This window comes from Camelus bactrianus, chromosome 20 (assembly GCF_048773025.1).
Source record: "Camelus bactrianus isolate YW-2024 breed Bactrian camel chromosome 20, ASM4877302v1, whole genome shotgun sequence".
Lineage (NCBI taxonomy): Eukaryota > Metazoa > Chordata > Mammalia > Artiodactyla > Camelidae > Camelus > Camelus bactrianus.
The window spans coordinates 37,378,818-37,404,228 of NC_133558.1; the positions used below are offsets into that span (position 1 = coordinate 37,378,818).

The 25,411-nt window shown below is 41.8% G+C and overlaps 1 protein-coding gene across 16 annotated transcripts in view; it reads right to left on the bottom strand.

Moving 5' to 3' along the window:
- DST (dystonin) overlaps nucleotides 1–25,411 on the bottom strand; it is a 435,873-nt gene that overhangs the window by 206,404 nt on the left and 204,058 nt on the right. For 10 of the 16 annotated variants that reach the window (XM_074348964.1, XM_074348971.1, XM_074348950.1 and 7 more), the window contains 3 exons: nucleotides 15,934–16,023; nucleotides 13,512–13,589; nucleotides 11,722–11,814 (listed from right to left, as the gene is read on the bottom strand). In XM_074348964.1, the coding sequence (XP_074205065.1) occupies nucleotides 11,722–11,814; nucleotides 13,512–13,589; nucleotides 15,934–16,023 (261 nt within the window). Of the gene's footprint in view, nucleotides 1–5,237; nucleotides 6,317–11,721; nucleotides 11,815–13,511; nucleotides 13,590–15,288; nucleotides 15,388–15,933; nucleotides 16,024–25,411 lie in introns of those variants that run through there. The other 6 variants (XM_074348959.1, XM_074348958.1, XM_074348949.1 and 3 more) reach the window with 2 other exon arrangements.

Genomic DNA, 25,411 nt, shown 5'->3' on the forward strand with positions numbered 1-25,411 from the left:
AGTTAAAATTACAGCAGACAGTCCCCCTTTATCCACAGTTTGGCTTTCCGCAGTTTCGATGACCCACGGTCAACCACAGTCTGAAAACACAACATGAAAAATCCCAGAAATAAAGGCTTCTTAAATTTTAAGTTGTGCGCAGCTCTGAGCAGCGTGATGACATCTCACACCGTCCAGCTCCCTCCCTGCCTGGGATGTGAACCGTCCCTCGGTCCAGTGTCTCCGCCCACTAGTCACTCAGTAGCCACCTCGGTTGTGAGACTGTCACAGTACCACAGTGCTTGTGTTCACGGAACCCTTATTTTACTTAATCGTGGCCCCGAAGTGCAGGAGTAGTGGCACTGGCTATTCAGATATTCTCCTGCTGTGCCTAATTTATAGATTATCATGGTATGTATGTATGCATAGGAAAAAATACAGTATGTACATATAGGGTTCTGTACTATCTACAGTTTCAGGCATCCACTGGGGGTCTTGGAACATATCCCTTACAAATAAGGGAAGACAACGGTATCCATGATCATCACCCCCAAAGCCTAACTTTCAGGCGACTAAGGTTACAGCCATGGTCCCTGCCATTTGTCATGAACGCACAATGGGATGTAAGTGCTGCGTGTTGGTTCAATATGTAACCGGTACAATAATAATGTTTTGTAGAGAAATAAAAGAAGGGAGAGAGGGAGGAAGGGGTGAGAACACTAAACAAAAAGGTGTGCAGTGACACACGTGGCCTCGTAGAAATTTAAAACTGAAAGGGACGTATGTGGGGTGGGGCGGGGGACCGCGTCAGTTCAGAGTTCAGCTCGGTGGATAATCCCGGCTGAGACCCAAGCTCTCCCAGGTACGGGCTGGGTGACCTGAGCGGGTCATTTACATCTCCTGAGGCTCCGTTTCCTTCTCTGTCCATGGAGCTAACAACAGAACCGTTACTGGACGGTTAAACACAACGGCGGGGCGTCTGGCACGTGGTAGGACTCCACAAGGACCATTACTATCACTCGTGGTACCATCGTCAGGTCCAGCATCCTCCTTTTCTGGAAGATGAAGCTGAGACCCGGAGAGGCAAAGATGACACCCCAGGCACACAGCTCTCCAGCGGCAAAGCTTGGCGAGAACTCACTCCTCCTGCCCAGGGCCCGTGATCCACACCGCATGCCAGAAAACCAATGTGGAGAAGAGAATGAGGTGGGAAATGCTAAGCAAGGGTGAAGCTGGTTCTCAGAATTCAGTGTGTTTTCAAGAAACACGTGAGAGGGTGCCTAAAACACATGCAGTGTTCATGCACGTGCCACCAGGAGACATTCTGGTCCAGTTAAACCAGGAGGAGGGTGGTCTCAAAAGGCATCATCTGGAGAAGACTCCACTGCAGGGACCCGGGGGTCCGCTCATAGAAGCACTGTGCTGAGCTGCAGTCTAGACCATCAGAACCACCTATGCAGCCCCACCCTGATTTGGGATCGTGGGTTGATCCCAACATGCAGGCACCTGTACCTTTTAAATGCTCCTTAGGTGACACTCACATGTGGTCACGTAGGCAACCAACACCTGATAAACAGAGAAGACGATCACCTTTGCTGAGATCAACATAACAAGACTGGGAAGAGGTGGGGTTTGTGCAACTAATGGAAGAAGACAGCTTTGTGGGAAGGGCTCGAGGGCAGAGGCAGGAGACCCTGTCACAAGTCAGATAAAGCGGGGTCCCTGAAGGAGGTGCAGACAATGAGCTCACTGCTCCCCATCCCCAAACGTGGCCACCTCTCCACCTCTGTTGATAACACGCATTCTCCACAGGTGAACACCAGCTCCTAGAAACGTCACCCCTGCTCCAAGCTCGCAGCAACCTCCTTCCAAACTCTAACAGTGGATGAAAGTAGGATGCTGGGCCGTGGTTAAACTCAGCGACTCCCACTGGCTGTGTTGCCTTAAGGTTGCTATTTAACCTGAGCTTCTACTTCTTCATTCCCTAAAAGAGGAGCTATCTATTTGGCATATTTAATACAGTTGTTAGGATGACCGAAAGACACAATGTGTCTGAAAGCATTTTTTCAGTTCCAAAGCAACAGGCAAGTCTGAGATATTTCTGTTTTTACTTACACCTCCTTACCCTACTGAAGAGACAACATGCTATGAGACTTACAGTCAGTACATTCAGCCCCAAGGCAGGGCCGGCTGAGCCACCTCCACAGAATCCCTGAGCCTGGAGGGCTGCTCGAGGTCAGCTTACCATGGCAATGATTAAAGAGGAGATGGCTGTGGTATACATATACAATGGAATACTACTCAGTCATGAAAAAGAACAAACCAATGCCATTTACAGCAACGGGGATGGACCTGGAGATTGTCATTCTAAGTGAAGTCAGCCAGAAAGAGAGAAAAATACCGTATGATATCACTTACATGTGGAATCTAAAAAAATGACACAAACGAACATATTTACAAAACAGAAACAGACTCACAGACATAGAAAAGAAACTTATGATTACCAGAGGGGGAAAGGGGTGGGAAGGGATAAATTGGGAGTTCAAGATTTGCAGATACTAACTACCATATATAAAACAGATAAACAACAAGGTTCTACTGCATAGCACAGGGAACTAATTTCAATATCTTGTAGTAACCTATAATGAAAAAGAATATTAAAAGGAATATATGTATGTGTATGTGTGACTGAAATACGATGCTGTACACCAGAGACTGACACAACATTGTAACGGACTATACCTCAATTTAAAATAAATAAATTAGCATGGTCTTTCTTGAAGAAAGAAGGCTAAAAACTAAAAATAAAATATTGAATATTGATCTAAACATACCAACAAATAAATAAATGAGGAGGAGGTGGTCTGGTCACCTAGACTAAGAAGGACAAATATCACAGGAGCAGGGGAGTTCAAGTCAGAAACCTGAACTAAGTCAAAGGTGAAGATACGTTCCAAAAATTGTACACTAATCCACTTGGAGATTAACTCAAAAAACATTGAGCCCCACCCTGCACACAAATGGATGTGATTAAAATGGCTCAGATAGGGAAGATATCGTAAGACACTGAAGGGACAAGATCCTGCAAAGGAATGCTGGCTAACAGGCCATTTGTGGGCTGTAACACTGAGGAGGGAACTGCATGCTAGGAATACTAAGGAACTGCATCTAATTCTGCAGTGAAAAATGCAGACTCCCATGCAAGATAAAAAGCGCCGTGCACCGTCCAATGGAAGCTAATTAAGCAGAGTCAAGCAGCCAAGCCCCTCCAAGGTGATGGGGAAAAGTCACTAGGAGGAACAGCTCAGCTGTTGGTCCAACTCTATTTGCCATAGAATGGTCTGTATCTGGACCACAGGGAAGTGAGACGTTCAGCTCCTCAGATAAAATAAGGACTATCCCGTTCAGCGTCTCCCTGGGCGACGTGAGGCTCCGCTAAGTGCCTCTGCATCACGATCCTTGAACAAATCTGCCTGACAGGTTGACGACTTACTTTCACGTGTATTTTCCATTGACGTTTCAAAAATCATTAGACACACAAATGAGAAAGAAGGGGTAAAATCCTTGGCATGAGGAGAATACAAAGGTGGGGGGCAGAGGGGGGAGGCTTACATGCCACTTAGGAAACAGATTTTAAGAGTTTCCACCAATGAAAACAATTAAGGCTTCCTCGAAGCCAAATTCTGCAGGAAAACAGATGGAAAACACGTGAGCAAGGCTCGTGGTTACAGATAAACACAGAGCAGCCAAGCGGCTGCCTTTGGCTCTGACCTTCATGCCAGACCTACAGAGGTCCTGGCACAGAGCAGATGCTTTCTTTTTTAAATGTAACCACTGTATAATGTAAATAGAACGATGACATAACCGTGGCCAGGCGTGGCGGTGTATACAAACGGGAGCCGGCCTCCGGGGACCAGCAACCGTGGCCAAGGGTGATCCCGCAACCTGACTCTAATAAAACATCGGAGCACTGGGCAAAGGAGCCCTGCCCAGCGATGACCTTGTCATGAATGCTTCACATCACATCACCCACTTCGGGTGAAAGGCAGAGTCAGGATCAGCTTAAAGAAAAAGCCACCAACTGCCAACTAGTTAACACGTCGGGGAGGCTGCCTGAGTCACGCACTTCTCCAGCAAGTAAAGAAACATTCGCTGACGAGGAAAAACCTCAGCGAAGGAATTTGTCTAAAGCTAAATGTCCGTGTTAGGAAAAAAGATCGCCACTTCCTGGCAGTCTGTGTCTGAGTCATACTCAAATAATATGACCCGCTCACTGCCCAAGGGACTTCTGATTTTAGACAGGGGCCGGGGGGAATAACTCACGTAGCAAAGGGACAGAGTAGATTTGGGCAGTTTTCATCTGTGTCTGCCACCCCCAACATGCGCGCACACACGCACAGAACTGAGAGCAATTATGTGAGTGTCCCTCTGCATGGAAACTGGTTGAGACCCAGACTCTGGCTATTCAAGCTTACAGATCAGCAAGTCAGTACTGCTTGATAACATACTGTCTCCCACTACCTGTGTCATGAAGCTATTGTCTTGGGATTTTTTTGGGGGGGTGGGGGGGTGGGTAATAATTAGGTTTGTTTGTTTATTTGTTTATTTAAATGGAGATTCTGGAAACTGAACCCAGGCCCTCATGCCTGCTAAGCATGTGCTCTACCATTGAGTTACATCCTCACCCCAGCTATTATCTTGTCATATTGCTTTTTTTTTTAAATTATAATCAGTTTACAATGTTGCGTTAGTTTCTGGTGTACAGCATAGGGATTCAGTTATACATATACATATATATTCCTTTCCTATTCTGCTCCATTATAGGCAATCACAGGGTATTGAATATAGTTCCCTGTTCTGTACAGGAGGTCCTTGCTGTTTATATAACTGCTTTGGGATTAAACTTCTGTCCCCAAAGGCTATTCCCTAGGAAAAGTCAAAAAACACAAACAACGGAAATTCAAAAGATGTGCATTCTCTTAGAGCAGGGGTTTACTAAGTCTTCCAACCCTAACAAAAATGTATAGGGTTTGAAATACAGATGTGATTAAAGAATGTGGGTATCACCAAAAAATAAAATCATAACAATCAAACCTGAGGCTACAAAATACACTGCACCCAGAACTTCACAGCTTTCACATAAAAATAGCTTTCACAGGAAAATAACTTTTACAAAGGACAGACTGCAGAACCTCAGTCAGGCGGGGGCGTCTGGAGGCCTGATTTACACGTTAAACTCAGGGTCCCGTTACACTTACCTCATTTCCATCTGTGTCTCTGGAAGCAAAGGACACATCAGTACCGAGGGAGTGACATCTCTTTTGTTCAAACCGGAAACAGTGTGTGGCATGTGGGCAAAATCTCCCCGCATTTTGCTTTCCTTGAACCCTGCTATGGTGTTTGGCTGGGGCTTCAGAAAATCCACTTTCTTCAAGGGCTGTCTCTGCACCATGGGGAATGGAACTTAAGCTGGCTGCCTTTCGGGAAGAAAAAACATCAGCTCTTCTCTGGAATGTTATTTCCCTCGTGTTGACATCAGCCAAATGTTTCTTCCTCTCCGCCCGGGACGCAGCGCTGTCTTCTGAGAGCCTCTCCTGGAGGTCACTCACTTTTACTTGTGTTTCACCATGTGGGGCAGGAGACGTGTTTGCAGGGTGGGACCCCCCGCTCGCAGCCCCGGGCAGGAGTAGGACTTCTGTCTTCTCGTGCGGAAGCCCCTCTTCCAGGGGGAGGTGGGGGCTGGCAGACCCCTCCCGCCCCAGCCCCCTGGACGTGGACCGAGGGGCCGCCTGCTCTCTGGATGGCGGGATGCTGACTCCTCTGCCTTCATGTTCCTGGTTGGGATCCACTGACGCTGCGTCCCCTACAGTTTTCTTGGTCGTGTCTCTTCTGAAGTATCTTCTTCCTCCAGCAGGGTATCTTTCAGGGCTCAAAGGAGTTTTGGCAGGATCTAAAAACTGTTCTTCTTTCTCAGCCCTGACACATCCACAGACATTCCCCATCTGACTTGCAGGAAATCACAGCTCCAGACTCTCACTCATTTCAAAATCCGGGGCATTCTCAGATCTTCTCCATGCAGTCCGAGAAGTCCACTCGGACCTCTTATTCCTCAGACTTTAAGACCATCCTCTTCAGCATGAGGCCATTTTGCTTATGAGAAAGGCACACGCAAGAAACGCCGTGGCATCCTGCCCGGCCGGTCCCTGGGTCTCATTAGACACCGTGGCTTATTTCTGGCCACCAATCCTCTTAGACAAACACGGCTGCTCACTGTCAAATTACACGCTGGGGAGCTTTCAAGGCAGACCCTGAACTTTACTGCACGAAAAAATTCTGACCCTCACTTTAACTTTCAGTTTTCTGAAATGAGGTTACCCTAATGAAGTCTGCACTAACCTTTGGAACTGCTCGTGATTCAACAGATCTGAGCGCAAACAGAAAGCAAATGCCAGCCAGGAGACATTTAGCAAAGTGCCTTTCAAACTCAGTCTCAAAGTGCCTTTCCAACGTAGTTTCAAAAAGTCGCTACAATATAATTTTTTTTCTTAAGAAACACAAACTCATTTTGGTACTTGCCTCCCCCTAAAAGGCTCAAAAAACCTCTATAAATTGTATTAAGACTCATTCAAAATCAGCAGTTGGAAAAAAATAACAGGATGATTCAACAGCTGAAGGAAAGATAATGCTAAATGCCTAAAATACTCTATTCAAACTGTTTCTAAAATCAATCTTTTCAAATACTTTGTGATATTTTTCATATGATGTATTTCCAAGCCATTTCTTTTTTATGATCTTTAGGATTTTCATATAAGCACCTTGATAAATTTTATGACTTAAAACACGGAACACTTAGCCAAAAGAAACACCTGTGTGTTCTTATGCATGAATTAAGGCAGCTCAACTTTATGTGTAACTTTTATAATTGAACCCTAGTTAAATATTACACAATTTTACTAGGGCCTTGCTGTATAAATAGTAAGTCAGTTTGCAAGCTGATTATCGAATGTGTGCATATTTCTGACATTGAGTCACAGATACAGTAAAAAGGAAATTAGTAGGGCCTGACTGGACTTACACGTAAGCTGAAACCATGTGACTAATAAAAAAAATTGATAATTTCTCTAGGTTGTCTTCAGACTGATCAAAGGTGGAACTCATTGTATTTGTTCCAGTAAAAATATTCAATTAAACAGTCAAGTTAGCAATGTTGCTGGTATTTGTCAGTAACAGATCTGTATGGTAAGGTTTTCCCCTCATCACTTCCAGAGGAAATTAAACAATATTCATCAGCAAAAACTGAATATCCTAGAAGACAAACTGGCAAAAATAAAGCTTCCAGTTGATTTGATTTTCAGTGTCTTCACTGGCAATGGAACATCATTCAAGAGAACTTCACAATAAGGCTGGTATTTGTACAGACACGACAGAGACTCCACCAGGGGTCTGCACGCCCTCCTGGCCCTGCCAGACCCAGGAGCTGTCTGTTCGCAGGCCACTGCACACGGCTGTCTCTCCCAGAAATGGCCCAATTTTTAGCCTCTGTCTGTTAGCCAGCAATCATCTTGCAAAGCCTACTGTAATATCAGTGACAATCTCCTTTATTCTCTAAGAACTTTCTTTTTTTTTTTTTAATTCAAGTATAGTCAGTTACAATGTGTCAATTTCTGGTGTACAGCATCATGTTTCAGTCATATAGATATATTCCTTTTCATATTCTTTTTCATTATATGTTACTACAAGATACTGAATATAGTTCCCTGTGCTACACAGTAGAAACTGGTTGTTTATCTATTTTATATATAGCAGTTAGTATCTGCAAATCTCGAACTCCCAATTTATCCCTTCCCACCCCCTCTCTCCCTTGGTGACCATAAGTTTGTTTTCTGTATCTGTGAGTCTGTTTCTGTTTTGTAACTGAGTTCATTTGTGTCTTTCTTCTCATATCATATGGTATTTTTCCCTCTCTTTCTGGCTGACTTCACTTAGAATGACAATCTTCAGGTCCACTTCTATTGCTGCAAATGGAATGATTTTATTCTTTTTTATGGCTGAGTAGTATTCCATTGTATACATATACCACAGATTCTTCATCTGGTCACCTGCTCTAAGGCCTTCCTGATCCTACTCAATACCCTCCTCTACATCCCAGTAGATTCATCACCCTAGATTACAGTCAGTTTTACCAACATTTTCCCAAAAGACAGAATAGCATATTTTATTATCTTAGTATCTCTGGACCTAGGATATAGTAGTTAACACATGATTACTAGATTGATAATGCTTACTTCAGACAGCCCAACTAGAAAAGAGATGCAATTTGTGATGCTCATGACAAATATTTTAAAACAAATAAATATACTGGTCTTCTGAAATTACTTCCCTTATTTATGTAAAGTACAGAGTGAAAAAAAAGGCCCAGTCACTTGGAGTGGGGAAGATTACCACTGCTATAAATAACCTTCTATCTCAGCACAACCAGTAAAATTGTTCTAGTCTTAAGTTATCATAGTACTAAAAAAAAAGTTATTTCTTTAAATAAAAAGGAGTATTTCTATTTTACCAACACTTGATAGGTTCCATTTTTTAAATATATATTTTTTTGATATACAGTTTACAACATTGTGTCAATTTCTGGTGTACAACATAATGCTTCAGTCATATAGGAACATACATATATATTCGTTTTCATATTCTTTTTCACCATAAGTTACTACAAGGCATTGAATGTGGTTCCCTGCACTATACAGTATAAACATGTTGTTGATAGATTCCATTTTAAGTAAGTCTTGGTCTACTTTGTAAATATTGGTGACCATTTCACAGTCATAGTATCTTGTAATTCAGGTCCTAAAATACACTGGCTTCTGTAACACAGGCAACAGGATCACAGAAGAAGCAAAACTCCTCTTGGTCCTCCCAGGGCTGGTCCTCTTTGCTCCTCCAAAGACACCCGAACCCCAGAGAGCTTTCTTAACATGGAATCTTCTTCTGAATGACCTTTTGCTTTCAATGTCCTCAAACCTAAGGTCTACACAGACCGCCTCTCATGTCCAACCATTTCCTCACGTTGGATCTGCTACTTCCTGGTTTCTGCTCCCAGGAGGTTGGGAGCACCTTCTCCAAGGTCCCCCGTGTCTTCCTTCCAGACAAACCAGCACTCAACCTTAACTTCCCCGCACTCTCCAGTGGCCCTTCCCACTGCTCACCGTTCCTTCTTACTGGAAATTCTCGCCCCTTGGATTCACAAACACTACGTCTTCTTGTTGCTACAAGAACTGAAGTATGGGAGGAGGAGGGCATAGCTCAGTGGTAGAGCACATGCCTAGCACGCTCGAGGTCCTGGGTCCAGTCCCTAGTACTTCCATTAAAAATATAAACAAATAAGTAAACAAATAAACCCAGTTACCTCCTTCCCCCGCTTAAAAACAAAACAATTTAGAAGCAAGCATGTTGCTCCGTCTATTGGGCCAAGGTGCATGAAACTGACTAACCTCTAGGCTGATGAATCCATTGCAAGAGAAATAAAACTAGGGGAGAGGAGGGCTGTGGTGGGACCGATCAGGGTCTTAGAGAGAAAGGGAGACCGGCACTGATACTAGGGGCTTTCTTTGCAAGGTGAATGCTGGCTACCAGGCAGAGGTCCACCCATGTGCCTTTTCTGTTTCCCCAGATGACTCTCCCCTCCTGCACCCCAAACTGCTGTCCTTTGTCCTCTGCTCTTCTCCACACACACTCCCCCGGGGCCCTCTGAAGACCCCTCTCTCTGAGGGATTCAGCCATCACTGGTATTCTGGTAACTTTCAGGTTTATCATCTGCATCCGCGACTTCCCAGCTCTGCTCAAGCAGCATCTCCAACTGCTCAGCAGACAGAAGCCCTGGGTACCAACCCCCCGCCCCAGGCCATCAAACCCATGGAGAAGGTCATCAGTTTTCCCTTCACCATCACCGCCGTCTCCCTCAGGCGTCTGCGGGGCTCGTATCTCCAGGCTAACAGTTCAGACTCTCGTTAATCCCCCTCCTCCATCCGCCATGCCCTGCCCCAAAGCCCTCCCTTTCCTACTTCAAAACACCACCCCTGGATTCAACTTTTCATCCCACCTGAGTGCTGGACTTCACCCCTCATTCAGAGGGCACCACCCCAGCCTCTCAGCTTCTCCCCCTGACGATGGACTGTTCACTTCGGTGGATTTCACTAGAGTCCGCAGCCTGAGTTTCCTAAAACATGATGTTGCAGGCTAGGAGAGCTTCAGTGACCTGCTCCGCACTGTCAAGGCCACAGGTGAACAAGCGATCCAACAGTGACGCGCAGCTCCGTATCCCCACAGTGGTTCTCCCTCTGACATTCAAAACCCAGACCCCGCCTGTATCCTCGGCTGTCAGCTCCATTCCAACAGGCCTCTCGCCTCTCCAAGCAGGGCTCTTACAGTTTCAACCCTCCTAACCCTGGATCCCTGAGAAACCGGCTGAGAAACTCCACGTGAAGTCTGCCCTGGGGGCCGGTTCTACTTAGTCTGCAGCCAGTTCTGGTGACAAGGTCTGGGGTCTGGCTTGATGCCCAAATCCCTGCCCTGGTCAGTGCTCAGGGCCCCAGGGCCCTTCAGGATGGGGGTCCTCCAGGAATGAGGACCCACCGGCCTTCGGGGTCCTCCTCCAGTTCCTGGTACTGGATCTCCAGACATCAGAAGCCCAGCTGAGCTGACACTCACCTGTATTGGCCGCCCTGTCGCCTGGCTAGCTGACCCCTGGTTACCTGGTCTCCTGCTACCTCTGACTTCCAGGTCTGGGAACCTGCCAAGACGCTGCTTCCTGTAACTCTCCACACCTGTCAGATTTATCCTGTTCCCTAATGAGCCCCAGGTATATTATTTTCCACCATTCTCCTATAAACCCAGTATTCCAGTCAGATTTTTAAAAAATAAGAAGTAAGCCTTATTCCTTCCAAGAGCTGATTCAAAACGCCAGCTCCTTTTGGAAGCTGGCAAATTCTCTCTTCCTCCTTGCAGGCCCTCCTGCACAGGAGTCAATGAGTCAGACACACTGGGTACATCCTACAGGCCAGGCCCCGTGCGCTGCACACACAATGTCCTGTGGTTAGGCAAGCAGTCAAGGAACTACAGCAAGTTCTAAAATTAGGACTCATCTTGAATCAAATGAAGATGATTTTTTAATGCATCATTTTATAAAAACCAGAAATCAAAATGGGCCCTGGTTTATTAGATAATAATTCATAGCTGATAAATTTCCTTTTTCTCTCCTTAAATCTAGCCTGAGAAAGTGCGCCTCTACACGAAACATGCATAGTTCTAAGTCAGGAAAGTGCTTTATGAGAACTCTACCGCCATCTAGTGTCTGTCAAAACTAGCAGAAAATGGTTGACATAGTTGAGAAACCACAATGAAAACCATTCTAAATAAAAATTGAAATTTTTACGTACCTAAGTCAGGCGATACTGTCCAGTAAGCAAAAGAAAGGTGTCTTCATGCAATAAAAAAAAAAAAACTTTTGTCTTTCAACTTTGAGACAACGGAGATTGTCCTAAAAACATTTTAAGCTTTTGGGGTGCCAAGCTCACAAGCAGCAAGTCATTGAAAGGAACAATACAAATACATTGTTTAAGAAACAAAGCCTGAAATGTATTTTCTTCTGCTGGATGCAAAGTCATAATTCACCCTTCATACAAACCACTTTTCAATGAGCAACAAGAGGCTGAAAGAAATGACAATTCAGAAAAGCGGGCTTACCTGGAAGTGCAAAATTATTGTCCAAATTAACCCCAAAGTCAATTTGGGATTTCCGTCTGTTATGTCATCATTTCTGATATTCACTAATTTCACCTGTTTTGTATGTGAAGAAGAGATAAAACAGACTGTTTTTAAAACCAGTAACATGACCTATCTTCATCTACATAAAAATGATTCTAAATAACATAGTACAAAACCCAAATAATTTAAATTCCGGTAATCCTTAACATACTGTTTTACTCCCTTATTTTCACTCATTTTAGATTGTAAATTACAGAGTAACCACAAAGGAAAAATTGGTATTATTTTGGTTCTGTCTTCTACAGCAAGTATTAAATGTACACTCACTTGTCAAAACAAAAATACCACTCAAGCGTGAAGTCCTAAATATTTAAGATTTTAAAATTACAAATAATTTTGTCTTTTGAAAATAACCTTTATTTTACAATTAAGTAGGAAACTATTCTGAATCATCAAATAACTTTAACAACTTTCTCACAGTTCTGTCACAAAAAGTGTAAAAAAAAAAAAATCCTAGTATTATTATTCATTTTGTCTACCATAAATTGTTACCAAGATAAGCCCCTGGATTTTTGGAAGACTGTTCAAAGCTTTAAAAATAATATAACAATTGCACTTAAAGCTCATCAAATGTTAAATTATGCATTCAGGTACATAAATGTAATGATGATATTCACCATTTACTTCCTGGGAAAAGAATTAAATCCCATGAATTAAAGACAATGATACCCAACATTTTACTGCCTGGGCAAATCACTGCCAAAAATATTTCAACAAGGAGACATAATTAACCATTAATCCTTCTGGAAACTTGCAGAGAATGAACAAGAGTAAGGCAAATACCAGTAACATTTAAAATATAAGCGCTGAGTATTTGCTACAACGTAATAACTAAAAGCACTTTGCTGTTCACAAACAAGCACTAATATATCATTCTGTCTCCTCCTCCTCCTCACTCTCCTTTCTTTCCTTCCTACTCCATTAAAAAGCAGAACTGTTACCACCTCTGGTTTCTGTTTCCAGTAAGTCTGAATTCTCCTGAACTTCTCTCCTTTTTTCTCCTAACTGAAAATTACCAATCATTTGGCTTGTACCACTGTGAGCCACAGTGTTACCAAATCAAGGTCACGACTAATACCTTCCATTGTTCATTCAGTGTACATTTCATCATACATTGCAATGTGTTCATTCTTCTCCATGATTTCTTCTGAAACCTCAAGCCAGCTGGAGGCTGTTGTCAGAACGGTTCCAATTTTAACCACTTCTAAATTACCCAGTGGTAACTACTTATACAAAATAAGTGAGTGCCTCCTCACTACTAAGTATTGAAAATACACACACAAAGTCTCCTTAAAAGCATGAAACTCTCTTTTATAAAAATAAGGTAATTTAATGAACTGCGTATAAAAAATACTGCCTCCCCACTACTAAGAACTGTTCATAGACATTCCTAACATTCCGGTGCTACTAAAATGCCATTAACGTCCTAGGCAAAAAGCATTCCAATTCCACAGACAGAAAATCAGCAGCCCTTATTCAGACGGAAATGGGGCCACTTATAATTCCTCTGGGTTGACACTTGCTATTAACTTCCTCTTCTTTGGAGCAAATGTTTAAAAAACATTTAAAAATCTCTGTCTCACAAAAGCACAGGCTTAAGGATTATAATTCACAGTCAGGTTTAACCTTTTCATTCCCTGGCACAGTTCTGTGCAGGCTTATTCAGTCACGTGTGTTTATTTGACTATAACCTTTGAAAAACATCATACCTGGCGTCGTTTCAAATAGTCAAGTGCAATTTGTACATTCTGCAGTCTGTGAAAGCGCATCCGACCTTTCTCTCTGGGCTAAGAATAGAAAAATGCAGAGTATAAAACACACCATAGTTTCTGATGCCACTGACCATGCTACATGCTACGCATACCTAAGCTGTGTATATGTTATATATTATATATAACACAGTGTATCACTATATAGATAGACTGCCCATCTTAATATGCCAAAAGAGCATTTACTCTGTTTAGATAAATCCACTAAATTTTTTAGAGATATTTAAAATTTTTTTTTGTATTATCTGAAATTGAACCTAAACTGGGGATGTTTCTGAATAGGTTATATTTAAACAGATGCTAATTTATTCCAAATGTTTTATTTAAATACAAGGAGAAGAGAAAATACCATATTACATATAGACTTTCTGTATTCACTATACTATGTTTCTAGCCTACAGTTATTTAGCTATGGAGACACAAAAAGAATTAAATACCATCCCCCATTCTGCCTTCTCAACAAACCAACTATTATCGAGAGCGTGTTTTGTAATTATATATGTATGGCATGTTAATGAAAATGAAATAAAGTAGCATGCAGTTAGTATAAAAATCACCAAGAAGGAGAAAGACAGTGGAGTTTTATACTTAGCCATGACAGAGGAAGAGAGAAAAGCAATTAAAGCCATATAATATATTTCCTCTTTATTTCATTTTAGCTTTTTCTACAAAATCAGGGGGACTCTACTGGTTTGAACCTGCTTGGGGATGGGCATGGTTATCTGTGGTCTCAGGAAAACTGACAAACCATCATTCTTCCCCTCGGTGCTGTTTCCCTTAAGAAATATTACACATTAGTGGAAGGAAAACAGAAGGAAACAGAGCTGAGAAGATGTTTAACAAAAATACAAAGAATGGAGCTGAAAGTTACCACATAAGATCTTCCAAAGGGGGGTGGGGGGAGAAAAAAGAAAACTGACAGCTTAGCTACTCAAACATGAATTGTCTGCTGAAGCCAAAGGCAGCCCTCATAAAACAGACGGCAGGAAAAGAATGGGAAAACAAGCTCCACTTAACAGGAGAAACAATGGCGGTGAATTTCCCCACTGCGTCCATAAAAGCTCAAATTCCAGTGGAATCCGGGCACTGGGGACGTAATGACAAAAGCAGTACACCTGTCTCGCGAAGATGGGTTGTGTCAGCCGAGTGTCACGTGGATTAAACAGCTCTGGGAGTTCTGGGGGGGCGCTAGCATTTAAAATCTCTCCCCCACCCCCAGCAAAAAAATAAAACGATGCATACAAGATAGGTAAAGGATATCCATCCACTACCTGCTGCCAACAGGTAGGATTTAAAGCATAATCTTAAATGTTAAATAAATGCCCATAAGTTCCTTCCAATAAAGCAAGAGGTATGTTTGATGTCTCAACTCCAGCAGTGGAACAGACCAGCGTAAAAATCAGCCGGCTGATTGTAACAGTTCCATCCTCTAGAAAATGTTCGTAACATTGCTTAGCTAAAAACTATATATAATTCAAGCACATATGTTCAAATATCATGCAGTGCCCAGGTAATCTACAAAAATCAACTTTAAAGAGAAAATATTTCCTTGGTCCAATTTCTTGGCACACACGCAAACACATCTACATCACTGTGGGTTTGGGTCCTTTCTATAGTTTTTCACAAAGGAGCCGGAACCCGTGGGTTAATCTCCATCGCGTTAGCGCTCACCGCACAGTAACCGCTAGGTTAGTCGAGTTACGGGGGCGACACCTACCCCCTTATCCTCATCCTCCACATCCTCATGCTGCTCATATTCGCATGCTTCTGTGGCACTCACCAATCGTAAGGTCTTCAAAAAATCTCGCTCCCTTGGCTAATGAATATAACAGACAGAAGATAGGACAGCAGAGACACAAGACAGACCACAAATGAAAAGGAGAGCATGAACAGAACGTAATGAAGGGCAGGTAACCGAGAAGGGGGGTCATGTTCACAGCAGAACAAGATGGCACCTGTGGAGGGGGTTAGACCGTGTTTTCAGAAAGCCGTGTTTGTTTCCATTTGTGAGTCTTTTAATAGGTGGTTATAGTATGCATCCAACTTCTGCTAAGCCAAAACCAAAACAAAACCAAACCAAAAATCCAAAGGTAAAAAAAGAAATCAGAACAAAAGGAGTATTTTAATTACAGAACTGATTATATAAGCCAGGTAAGCGAAGTGTCTCAATCTCCCAAATTCACATCATCTGAAGTCCGGAGCGGCTTAGGGATCTAAACCAGAACTCTTTTCACAGGCAGAATTCACAGCTTAAAAGACAAATGCTGCAAAAATCTGACCAGTCTGTGCTGAAAACCCAATAGTCAGAGGGCAAAGAGGATGACACGTTCTTCAAAATAAACTAAGAACTTTTAAAACTTACCAAGGTGTCTCCTGAAAGAACCTCTAAAAGAGAGATCAAATTGTGTCCGTCCCTTAAGTCTTCGTAGAGGTCGTTCACGTGTTTTCGAACCTACAGAGAGAAAAGCAATTTAAAACGTTTGGTCCTAGAACCCAGGATCATTCTTAACACTCAAAAAAGAAAGAGGACGAGGAGAAAACATTCTTTGTGGGATCATTCACCCAGTGATTTTAAAAACACTTTCAGGATAAACTGGGAGTTCGAGATTTGCAAATATTTACTTTATATAAAATCGAGAAAAAAGCAAAATTCTTCTGTACAGCACAGGGAACTATATTCAATATCTTATAGTAACCTATAATGAAAAAGAATATGAAAAGGAATCTATATATGTACATGCATGACTGAGACATGATGCTGGACACCAGAAATTGACACATTGTAACTGACTATATACTTCAGTTTTTTTAAGAAGTCCAAAAAAACCCAAAAAACAAAAAAGCTTATACAGGATTTACATACAGAAACCTACACAACACAGATGAAAAAAAGAGAAAAGACTTAAAGAAAAAAAATATTTTATTCTCCCACTACTTAAAAAATTAAAATTAAAAACTAAATAAAAGTCAGTATCATATGAGTCATTCAGAAAGACAAGTAGAATTATTACTTCTTTTTTTTTTAACACATTAGAATAAATAAAAGCCTAGACAATGACCTGGAGTTATAATTTTTACAACACAAGCAATGCCTTGGCCTTAATCATGATTCCTGATAGAGTAACCAGCACCACTGAGCAAGAGGGGCGAGTTTTTACCCCCACGCCCTGCTGATGGTCTTCCTACTCTCCAGGCCCCAAGATCCAGGATGCCAAAGGTACACACTCTACACCTTAAAAATTCACAGATGTAAGCTGGGCAAATGGTACATGACTTCATACACTATTTTTTAAAAATTCTGTTGCGTCTATGATTATTTCAAAATTAAAATTTTTTTTAAATTCATGTATGTGAGGTTATAAGACCTCTGTCCAAAGTTCCTCTGCACAACATAGATGTTCTGTGTTGGAGGGTTTTCACAACCACATTGACAACAACACGAAGTTAACACTCAGCCTGTAACGACAGCCCCTCCCTCCGTTCCACAGGCCTGGTTTAACCTTGAGAGTTTAGAGCTCCGATCACCAAAGATTTCCCCAAAGCTCCACTCCGTCTGCCACGCGGGGACACCTCCTGCCAACACTCGGCCCACCGTGAGGGTTCTGCCAGACAGACAGCCAGCTGTCGGAGCAGCCTGGCAGGAGGGCCGTCCCTCCATGGGCTGGCCTGTTTCCACCTTCTCCCCTTGGAGTGATTCTGGGCTGCATTACTCTGTGCTGCTCCCAGAAGTGGTCTAGAAAGAGGCAGAGACCAGAATCCCACCTGCATCACATGGGCACAGCCCCGAAAGGAAGCAGGACCCTGTCGGCGCCCCCCTCCACCCAACCCCTGCCTCTTGGTTATAGAGAAAAGCTGACGTCTCCAGGCCGCCTTGAGTCACAGAAGAGCAGGCTCAAGCCATTGATGAGGACAAGCCTGCAGGCCCTGGGGGATGGCAACAATTCTGACCACCTACTCAGCGATGAACTGAGACCACTCCTCCGTTTCTCTTTAGAACCTTCATGGCTGAACAGAATCTTTGGAGATTTTTCTTTTTTTTGAGGAGGATGCTGGGTCCACCAGACTGTAGGCATTCTGATTAAAAATAACTTTTTTTTTTTTTATTACCAAGGCTGTTGCCCCCAGGATCATCCCCCGGCCCCTCCCTTGACTAGAAACCAATTACTCTTATCTAAGTCTCAGGAGACAGCTGCTGAGAAGAAACCAGAGCTGGTTAGAACGGAGGCCAAGATGGCAGAGGATCTGACGTCCAGTGGACCTTCAGCCTCATTATACGCTCACTGTAATGTATCAGCTGCTGAACGACACCCCCACCAGCACCATGACAGGTGACGGTTGCCGTGACAACAGCCGGAAAAGCCCACACAAGGAGTGACTGGCTCTGTAACACACCACGAGCAGGAACATGATGGTGCAAGCCTCCCATAAAAGTCCACGTGGCCCGACCTGGGCCGGCGCCGTCCCTGCTGCCCATCTTGGCGGACGGCTCCCCACTGGAGCGCGCCTTCCTCCCTCGAGCACTTTCCTTCCATTTCCGCTTCTGAGCAACAAGCAGCTGTTCACTTCGCCCCTCTGCCTCGCTGCGTGAATTCTTTCACAGCAGGCAGCAAGGACCCACACTTCGGTGGGCTTCCTAATTTAGGGGTCCCTCCATCCGCTAACAGCCCTAGCTGCTTCCTGTCTGCACGGCACACTCCGAACGTTTATATGTATGAGTCAAACTTCTCTGCCCTTGCAAAATGTCAAGTAAATAGACAGCACAAAGTCAAGGTCCAAAATATGATCAAAACGCTCTGACTACAAAAGAACCAGCAGGAAAGGGCCTAATAAAAACTGAAAGCAAGTCTTTGATGGTTAAGTCTTCTAATTCTAAAAATACCACTAAACTTTATCAGTTTAACTGACTATATTTTCTGCTATCTTTTATGGTCAGGAAATATTTTTTGATTAGTGAAGAAAAAATTCCCTTAAGTGTTTTCATATCAAATGCACCAGCTCTTATTACCCTGTGTTTTGGAATAAGTCACAGAACTTTTAATATACAATGAATTTAATGTTTAATTATCCATCTACACATCATTAACTACAAATAATACAAGTATTGAACTCAGGCTCAAGACCTCTAAGTAACAGCTACTGTCAATAGTACCTATAAAATGGCCAGCAAAACAAACTGAGTCAAATTACTTTTAATCAAGTGTCCCCATCTTCACAAATGACATTTTTATTTTGATTTCCTAATTCCCAAGGAAGATCAGCTGATTCTTCAGTGTCATAAGATAAATATATAAGTAAGTAGAAAGCTTAAAAAATACTTCATTTTTCTTAAAAAAAAGCGTATCATAACACATTTTAAATAATCCTGATTTTGAAAATCCATAAATATCCAAATAAGTTACAAAGAGATTATTCCTCCCATTAAATATTTACTTTCTACTCAGTAAATACCATTAAATGATAATCCCCTCAAGTATTCAATTATATTTCAGAGATGAATCAATTTCTAAGGATGTTTTCAGAAACATGTCTATGATATATATTCATGACACACATGCATGCAGATAATCAACTTAATGAAATGAATGCTAATACTTAATTTTCTATGTACATATAGACACTGTAAGAATTCACTTAGTCTCATCCCAAGCCATGAGCTTGAATTTATAAGGCTAAGGGCTATTTAAAAACAAGGCAGAAGAGTGTCCACCCATGGACGAATGGATAAAGATGTGGTGTGACCATATATAATGGAATATTACTTGGCTGTTAAAAATGAAATCTTGCCATTTGCAACAACATGGACCTTGAGGGAATTATTCTAAGTGAAAAGAGTCAGAGAAGAATAAATACCATAGGGTTTCACTCATCAGTGGAATCTAAAAAACAACAAATGAGCAAACAAAACAACATAGATACTGAGAACAGAATGGTGGTTGCCAGAGGGGAAGGGAGGTGGGGAGTGGGTGGAACAGGTGAAAGGGATCAAAAGGTATAAACTTTCAGTTGTAAAATATAAATCATGGGAATATAATGTACAGCATGGTGACTACAGTCAGTAACACTGTAGCACATACTCAGGAATGTAATGTACAGCATGGTCAATATTACAGTCAACAACATTGTAGCATGTACTCAAAAGATGCCAAGATAATAAATCCTGAAAGTTAGCTCTGTCTGGTGATGGGTGGTAACTAGACTTTTTGTGCTGATCATCTTGAGTGCATGCAAATACCAAATCATCATGTTCGACAACAGAAACCAATATAACATTATCTGTCAATTATACCTTGACTAAAAAAACAAGGCTAGAGAGCTGAGCTCGTGAACTTCACACACACCAGTGCATCTAAATCTCTGTCCTCCTCTGTGTCTCCAGTGTGCCCAGAAAGCAGACTCACTCTAAGAGCCTAAACATGGCCATGAGAGATCACACTGATAGAAACGTATTATGCAGCTCCCAACCCTCAGCCAGCGGCTTCATCTCTCAAAACAGACGACTTCATTGTACAGATCGGACATCCTCCGCATGCAAGGAGGGACAGTGGAACATGGCACACGATCGGGACTCCTGCCAGAGTCACATTTCAATCCAGATCCACTTCCTTTGTCTTTCTCACTCCAGGACGGTTCATGATGATGGGGTGTGAATCTGAACACTTATTTCACAGGAAAGCAATTTCACGACTCGCTTTGCCAGACTGAACCAAACCATCTGAATCAGGGAAACTTTCCGCAACAAAGTGTCCTTCTCCACCATCATATTTAGGCAACAATAAAGATCAAATTTGGCATGTTTACAGAAGAAGATGATTATGCTAAGCAAAACCAAGTTATTAGGAAAAGAGAAAACATGTTTTGGGGGGAAAAGAATTAGGAGTTTAGCTTTGCTTCTGTTCCAGTCTCGTGAACTGACACGAGCTGCCCAAACTCTCTGAGCCTCAACTGTCTGCAAAATAAATTTTGAAAATCTGCAAAATAGAAGTTTGAGAACTGAAGGTCTCTAGTTCAAACTACAGAACAAAACGTCTAGGATCTAAAAATAAAATTGTCATCGTTTAAAAAAATCAATGTGTCACCTTTAAAGAAAATATGTAAAAAGGAAAAGCTGCTCTTAAGCTTTGTGGCTTGATTTCTTAAGAATTTTAGGGGAAAAAAGTACAGAAATAGACTAATTTAACTTCTGTACTGCTTAAAAAAGCTGGAGTCATTGGTTATCATGTAATGTGGTTTATTTTTTCCTGTCTCAGGTGACTATTCCAAGGGTCCAGAGAAATACCGTATACAAAAAATGCTACACAAATGTAAGATATCATTATTACCATCTCTACCATCCTACATAAAACAAACATCCCCATTACTAACAATAATAAACAGAAATACATCCACAAGGGATTATTTCTAGGTACCTGACCCCTATCAGTGTTTTATCAATACTGACTTATCTTCCTCACCACAAAAGAATGGGCTAAAAGAGAATGTTAATTAAAAATTTAAAAACCAACATTATGGGGAAGAAGTGGTAATGAATGGGTGAGCCGGGTGCAAACAACTGGGGTTCGTGAGAAATAGCTGATCATGTGATCAATCTGGGGTGCAAAAAGGGAGGAATTAAACAGTTAAGCTGACACAGAAAAGCCTTTTATTTTGTCCAAAGTCTGAGTCATAGACACTTGGCCTCCACAGATGACTACACGAACTGCAGCCAACAGTCTGACTCTTCCGTACCCACTTTTTAATAAAACATTCTTTCTTCTCATTTTGGGTACGTGCTCTCCCTGTGGAGCAAAAAAGCTGTCTGAATAAATAGTGCCAGAGGGCGTGAGAAGCCAAGTGGAAGCACTCTGAGAGACTCTGGGATTAAATTATATAACTTGAATTACATAACAAGGACGAAGCATCATTTTCTGTACCTCATACAATTCTCCCAGAATTTTCCAGGGCTTTTTAGAAGTGTGGACTGCGCTGTACCAGCAGGTCACCCCTAGAGGGCACCGATCTTTTGCTGAAGAAGGGTTTCCTAAGGAAAGGAAAGGAAGTAGATGGGGGCGGGGGCTGGGGAGACAGATTCTAAAGAAGCCCCTGGTGATGATGACACAGGCGATTTTTCCAGTTTTATTTGTGACAGAGAATAGAGCAGATTATGCCAAATCTGTACTCTCTAAATGGCTTAACTGTTCAAAATACTACCCTAAAATTTTTATTCTGTGTTAACTTGTAACTGTTTGATCTTACATGGGTTAAATCAAATCCAACTTGGAAGATAAGGTCAACTAAATGACACAACAGAACAGTTGGACTTAATTGATATTTTTAGGATATTAGATCCCAAAGAAGCAGAATGCACATTCAAGTGCACGTGGAACATTCTCTAAGGGCAAGAACACGTACTTGGACATAAAAGAAGCCTCCACAAATTTAAGAGGATAGAAAGGATTTCAAGCATCTTTCCTGGCCACAGTGGCATGAAACTAGAAATCAACCAACACGGGGGGGAAAAAACGTGACGATAAGGTCATCAGTGAGCTGCATATTTAATGTTTAAGGATGCATTTTTCCCTAAAGTCTGCCTCTAGCGGTCGATGTGAATCTAGACAAATTCCACAAAAATGTTACTTCCCATATTTCGACTTACTGCTACAACGTCACTGAAGTTCAGGTCACTAGGTATTTGCTGAGCATCACATGCCAGGGCATTGATGCAAAGGTGAAGATGAAGGGTGAGCCACCGCTAGAAGCCTGCAGTCTGGGATGACAGAAATTAGACGGGAGTCTGAGGTCTAAGAAGTCCTCCCACGAGGGCAGGAGTGTTCTGGGTGCAGGGAGGAGGGAGGTGGGGGGGAAAGAGCCAGAATCAAGAGACAAGGCGAGGGTGCCTGCACCTGTAGGGTGAGTTCTCAGGAAGGAATGCAGCCATGAAACCAGGAACAAGGATGGGGAGGAAGCGGGGGTAAGGGGGGCTGGGCGTGGAGGGCGGCTTTTCTTTAAGGAGACCTGACTTCCCCTGAGCAAAGCAAAGACAGCCACTGAAGGCGTCCAAGCACAGTGAGGATGCATATCTCTGACCAGTATAAAAGCTTCTAGATTATCGTTTTTTTTAATTGAAGTGTAGTTGATGTACAATGTTGGTTTCAGGTGTACAGTAAAGTGATTCAGTTACATGTACATATACACTTTTTTTAGGTTCTTTTCCATTACATATTATTACAAGATATTGAATGTAGCTCCCTCTGCTAGACAGTAGGTCCTTGTTATTTATCTGTTCTATATACAGTAATGTGTATGTGTCAATCCCAAACTCCTAATTTATCCCTTCCTCCCTCTTCCCCTTTGGTCACCAAAGAAAAATACAGAATGCTTCACGAATCTGTCATCCTTGCACAGAGGCCATGCTAACCTTCTTGAGCAAAACACAGATACAGCCACCTAAGGTCCAATCTGTCAGCAATGAGGGAGGAAAGCTCCCTTGGCCGGGGGTGGGGGCGGGGAGTGGGGGAAGCAAACAGAAGCCACTGAATCAGTGAACCTGGGGTAAAATGCACGCCCTCCTGCACAGCAGCACAAAGCAAAACCATGAGGCACAGCAAGGACCCACAGCCCTACACCTGAAGGACACAGTATTCTGGAAACAACCACTATCTTTAGAAAGGCACATAAATAATCAAAGTAGGCTCGTCCCCAGTGAGAGCGCCTCAGTGCCTTGTACGATGGGGTAAAGAGAAGGGAAACAGCTTCAGGGAAAACGACGAGTTAGTGTTTTTCAAGGCAATTTTTTTCTTTTTTACTTCAAACAAATACACTCAGGAAAAACAGGGAACCACATTCTCCTGCGAGAGCTCCTTACAAGTTCTACTTCAAAAAATAAATATAAATAATCTATGAATATGTTACCCTATCAATTATTGATAAGTAAATTGATGCTTTAAGAATACACAGAAACGCTGAAAAACCATGTATTTGCTTAGGTAGTTGCCTTTTCTGAACAGCTGTTTACTACAAACTTATTTCAGTACCATTTCTTCAAGAGCTCTGACAGAATAAAACCACAGCTTAGACTCTTCCTAAATTACCATAAATTCATGATCAGAACAGGTAAATATAATGGAGAAATATCCTTATCTGATGTAATAAAAAAAGTGGTCATGCTTTTTTCTAGTCAATATGTTAGGTCAGCATTAAGGCTACACATAATTCATCTCTTTCACTGGTTTTTAATTATAAAATAAAAATATACATCATACATCTTAAGGTATTAATGAATAAAATAATGAACAGGCATATATCTGGAGAAAACTCCCAATTCAAAATGATGGGGGTTTTTTGGAATGGAATACTACTCAGCCTTAAAAAGAAATGAAATAATGCCATTTGCAGCAACATGAATGGAGCTAGAGATTATCATACTAAATGAAGAAAGTCAGACAAAGACAAATATCACATAAAATCATTATATGTGGAATCTTAGAAAATGATACAAATGAACTTACTTACAAAACAGAAACAGACTCACAGACATAGAAAACAAACTACAGTTACCAAAGGGGAAAGTGGGGAGATAAATTGGGAGTTTGGGATTAGCAGATACAAACTACTATATACAGAACAGATAAACAGCAAGGTCCTACTGTACAGCACAGGGAACCACATTCAACAGCTTATAATAACATACAATGGAAAAGCATAAGAAAAAGAATACTTATATGTGTAACTGAATCACTTTGCTGTACACCTGAAACTAACACAGCATCGTAAATCAACTATACTTGATTTTTTTAAATTTAATTAAAATTTTAAAAATAATGAAGAATTTTAAACAACTCGGTGTTGGCCCTAAACAGTACAAATAATCTGTCTACGTATTGGACCTGACTAGTTCTTTGACATAGAAGATTTCGCTTTTAAGCTTTCAGGGTAATGATCTACCATCAATTAAAAAAATGGGGGGAGGATATAGCTCAAGTGGCAGAGCACATGCTTAACATACACAAGGTCCTGGGTTCAATCCCCAGCACCTCCTCTAAAAATAAATAAATAAACCTAATCACCTCCCGCCACCAAAAAAAGAGAAACAAAGAAACAAAAGGCTTTCTCTAGCCTTTCAATACAAGGCAGAGCTATAGGTCATTAAATAAAATTAAAACATCTGTATCACTGATACACATTTTAAGATTTGGGGGTATCTGAGTTAAGTTTCAGCCAGGCAATTTCTACATCCTCTTCTATACAGTTTCACCACTGTCATATGAATCATTATAAACAAAGTTTATTTCAATTTTTAGACATTTTAAAGCATGAAGCCCTTTTCTATAACAATTTGCTCAGGATTTGGGTGAACTGGTTCCAGTTCAGTTTGGTTTCATTTGGGTCTACCTTTTCTGCCATTTCTTCCCTTCTGTCCACAGGAAGACACAAAAATCAATTTCTCCATGTGTCTTGCAGGTTTTTTGGTCGCCTGCAGAGCTGTATAGGTCTTGGTGTTGAGCGATTATGAATAACGTAATTGAAAGAGAAAAATAAACTCGGAAATCAGTGATTCTGCATGTTAATGATTTCATATCTGCCCACTGTTTTTTTGAGCTAATTTTCATTAAAGATGTGGTCTAAACAACCCCCACACTACAATGTCAAACAAACTGGTTAACAAAGGCATCAGCGTTATGCACTCCACATAGTCTTTAAAAAGCAAAGGCATGTTTTTTTAGTGGAGGTACTGGGGATTGAACCCAGGACCTCATGCATGCTTAGCATGCCTCAAGGAGGGGGTGTTTTGTTTTGCAGTTTTTATTTTTTTTTAATTGAAGTACAGTCAGTTTACCATGTTGTGTCAATTTCCAGTGTACAGA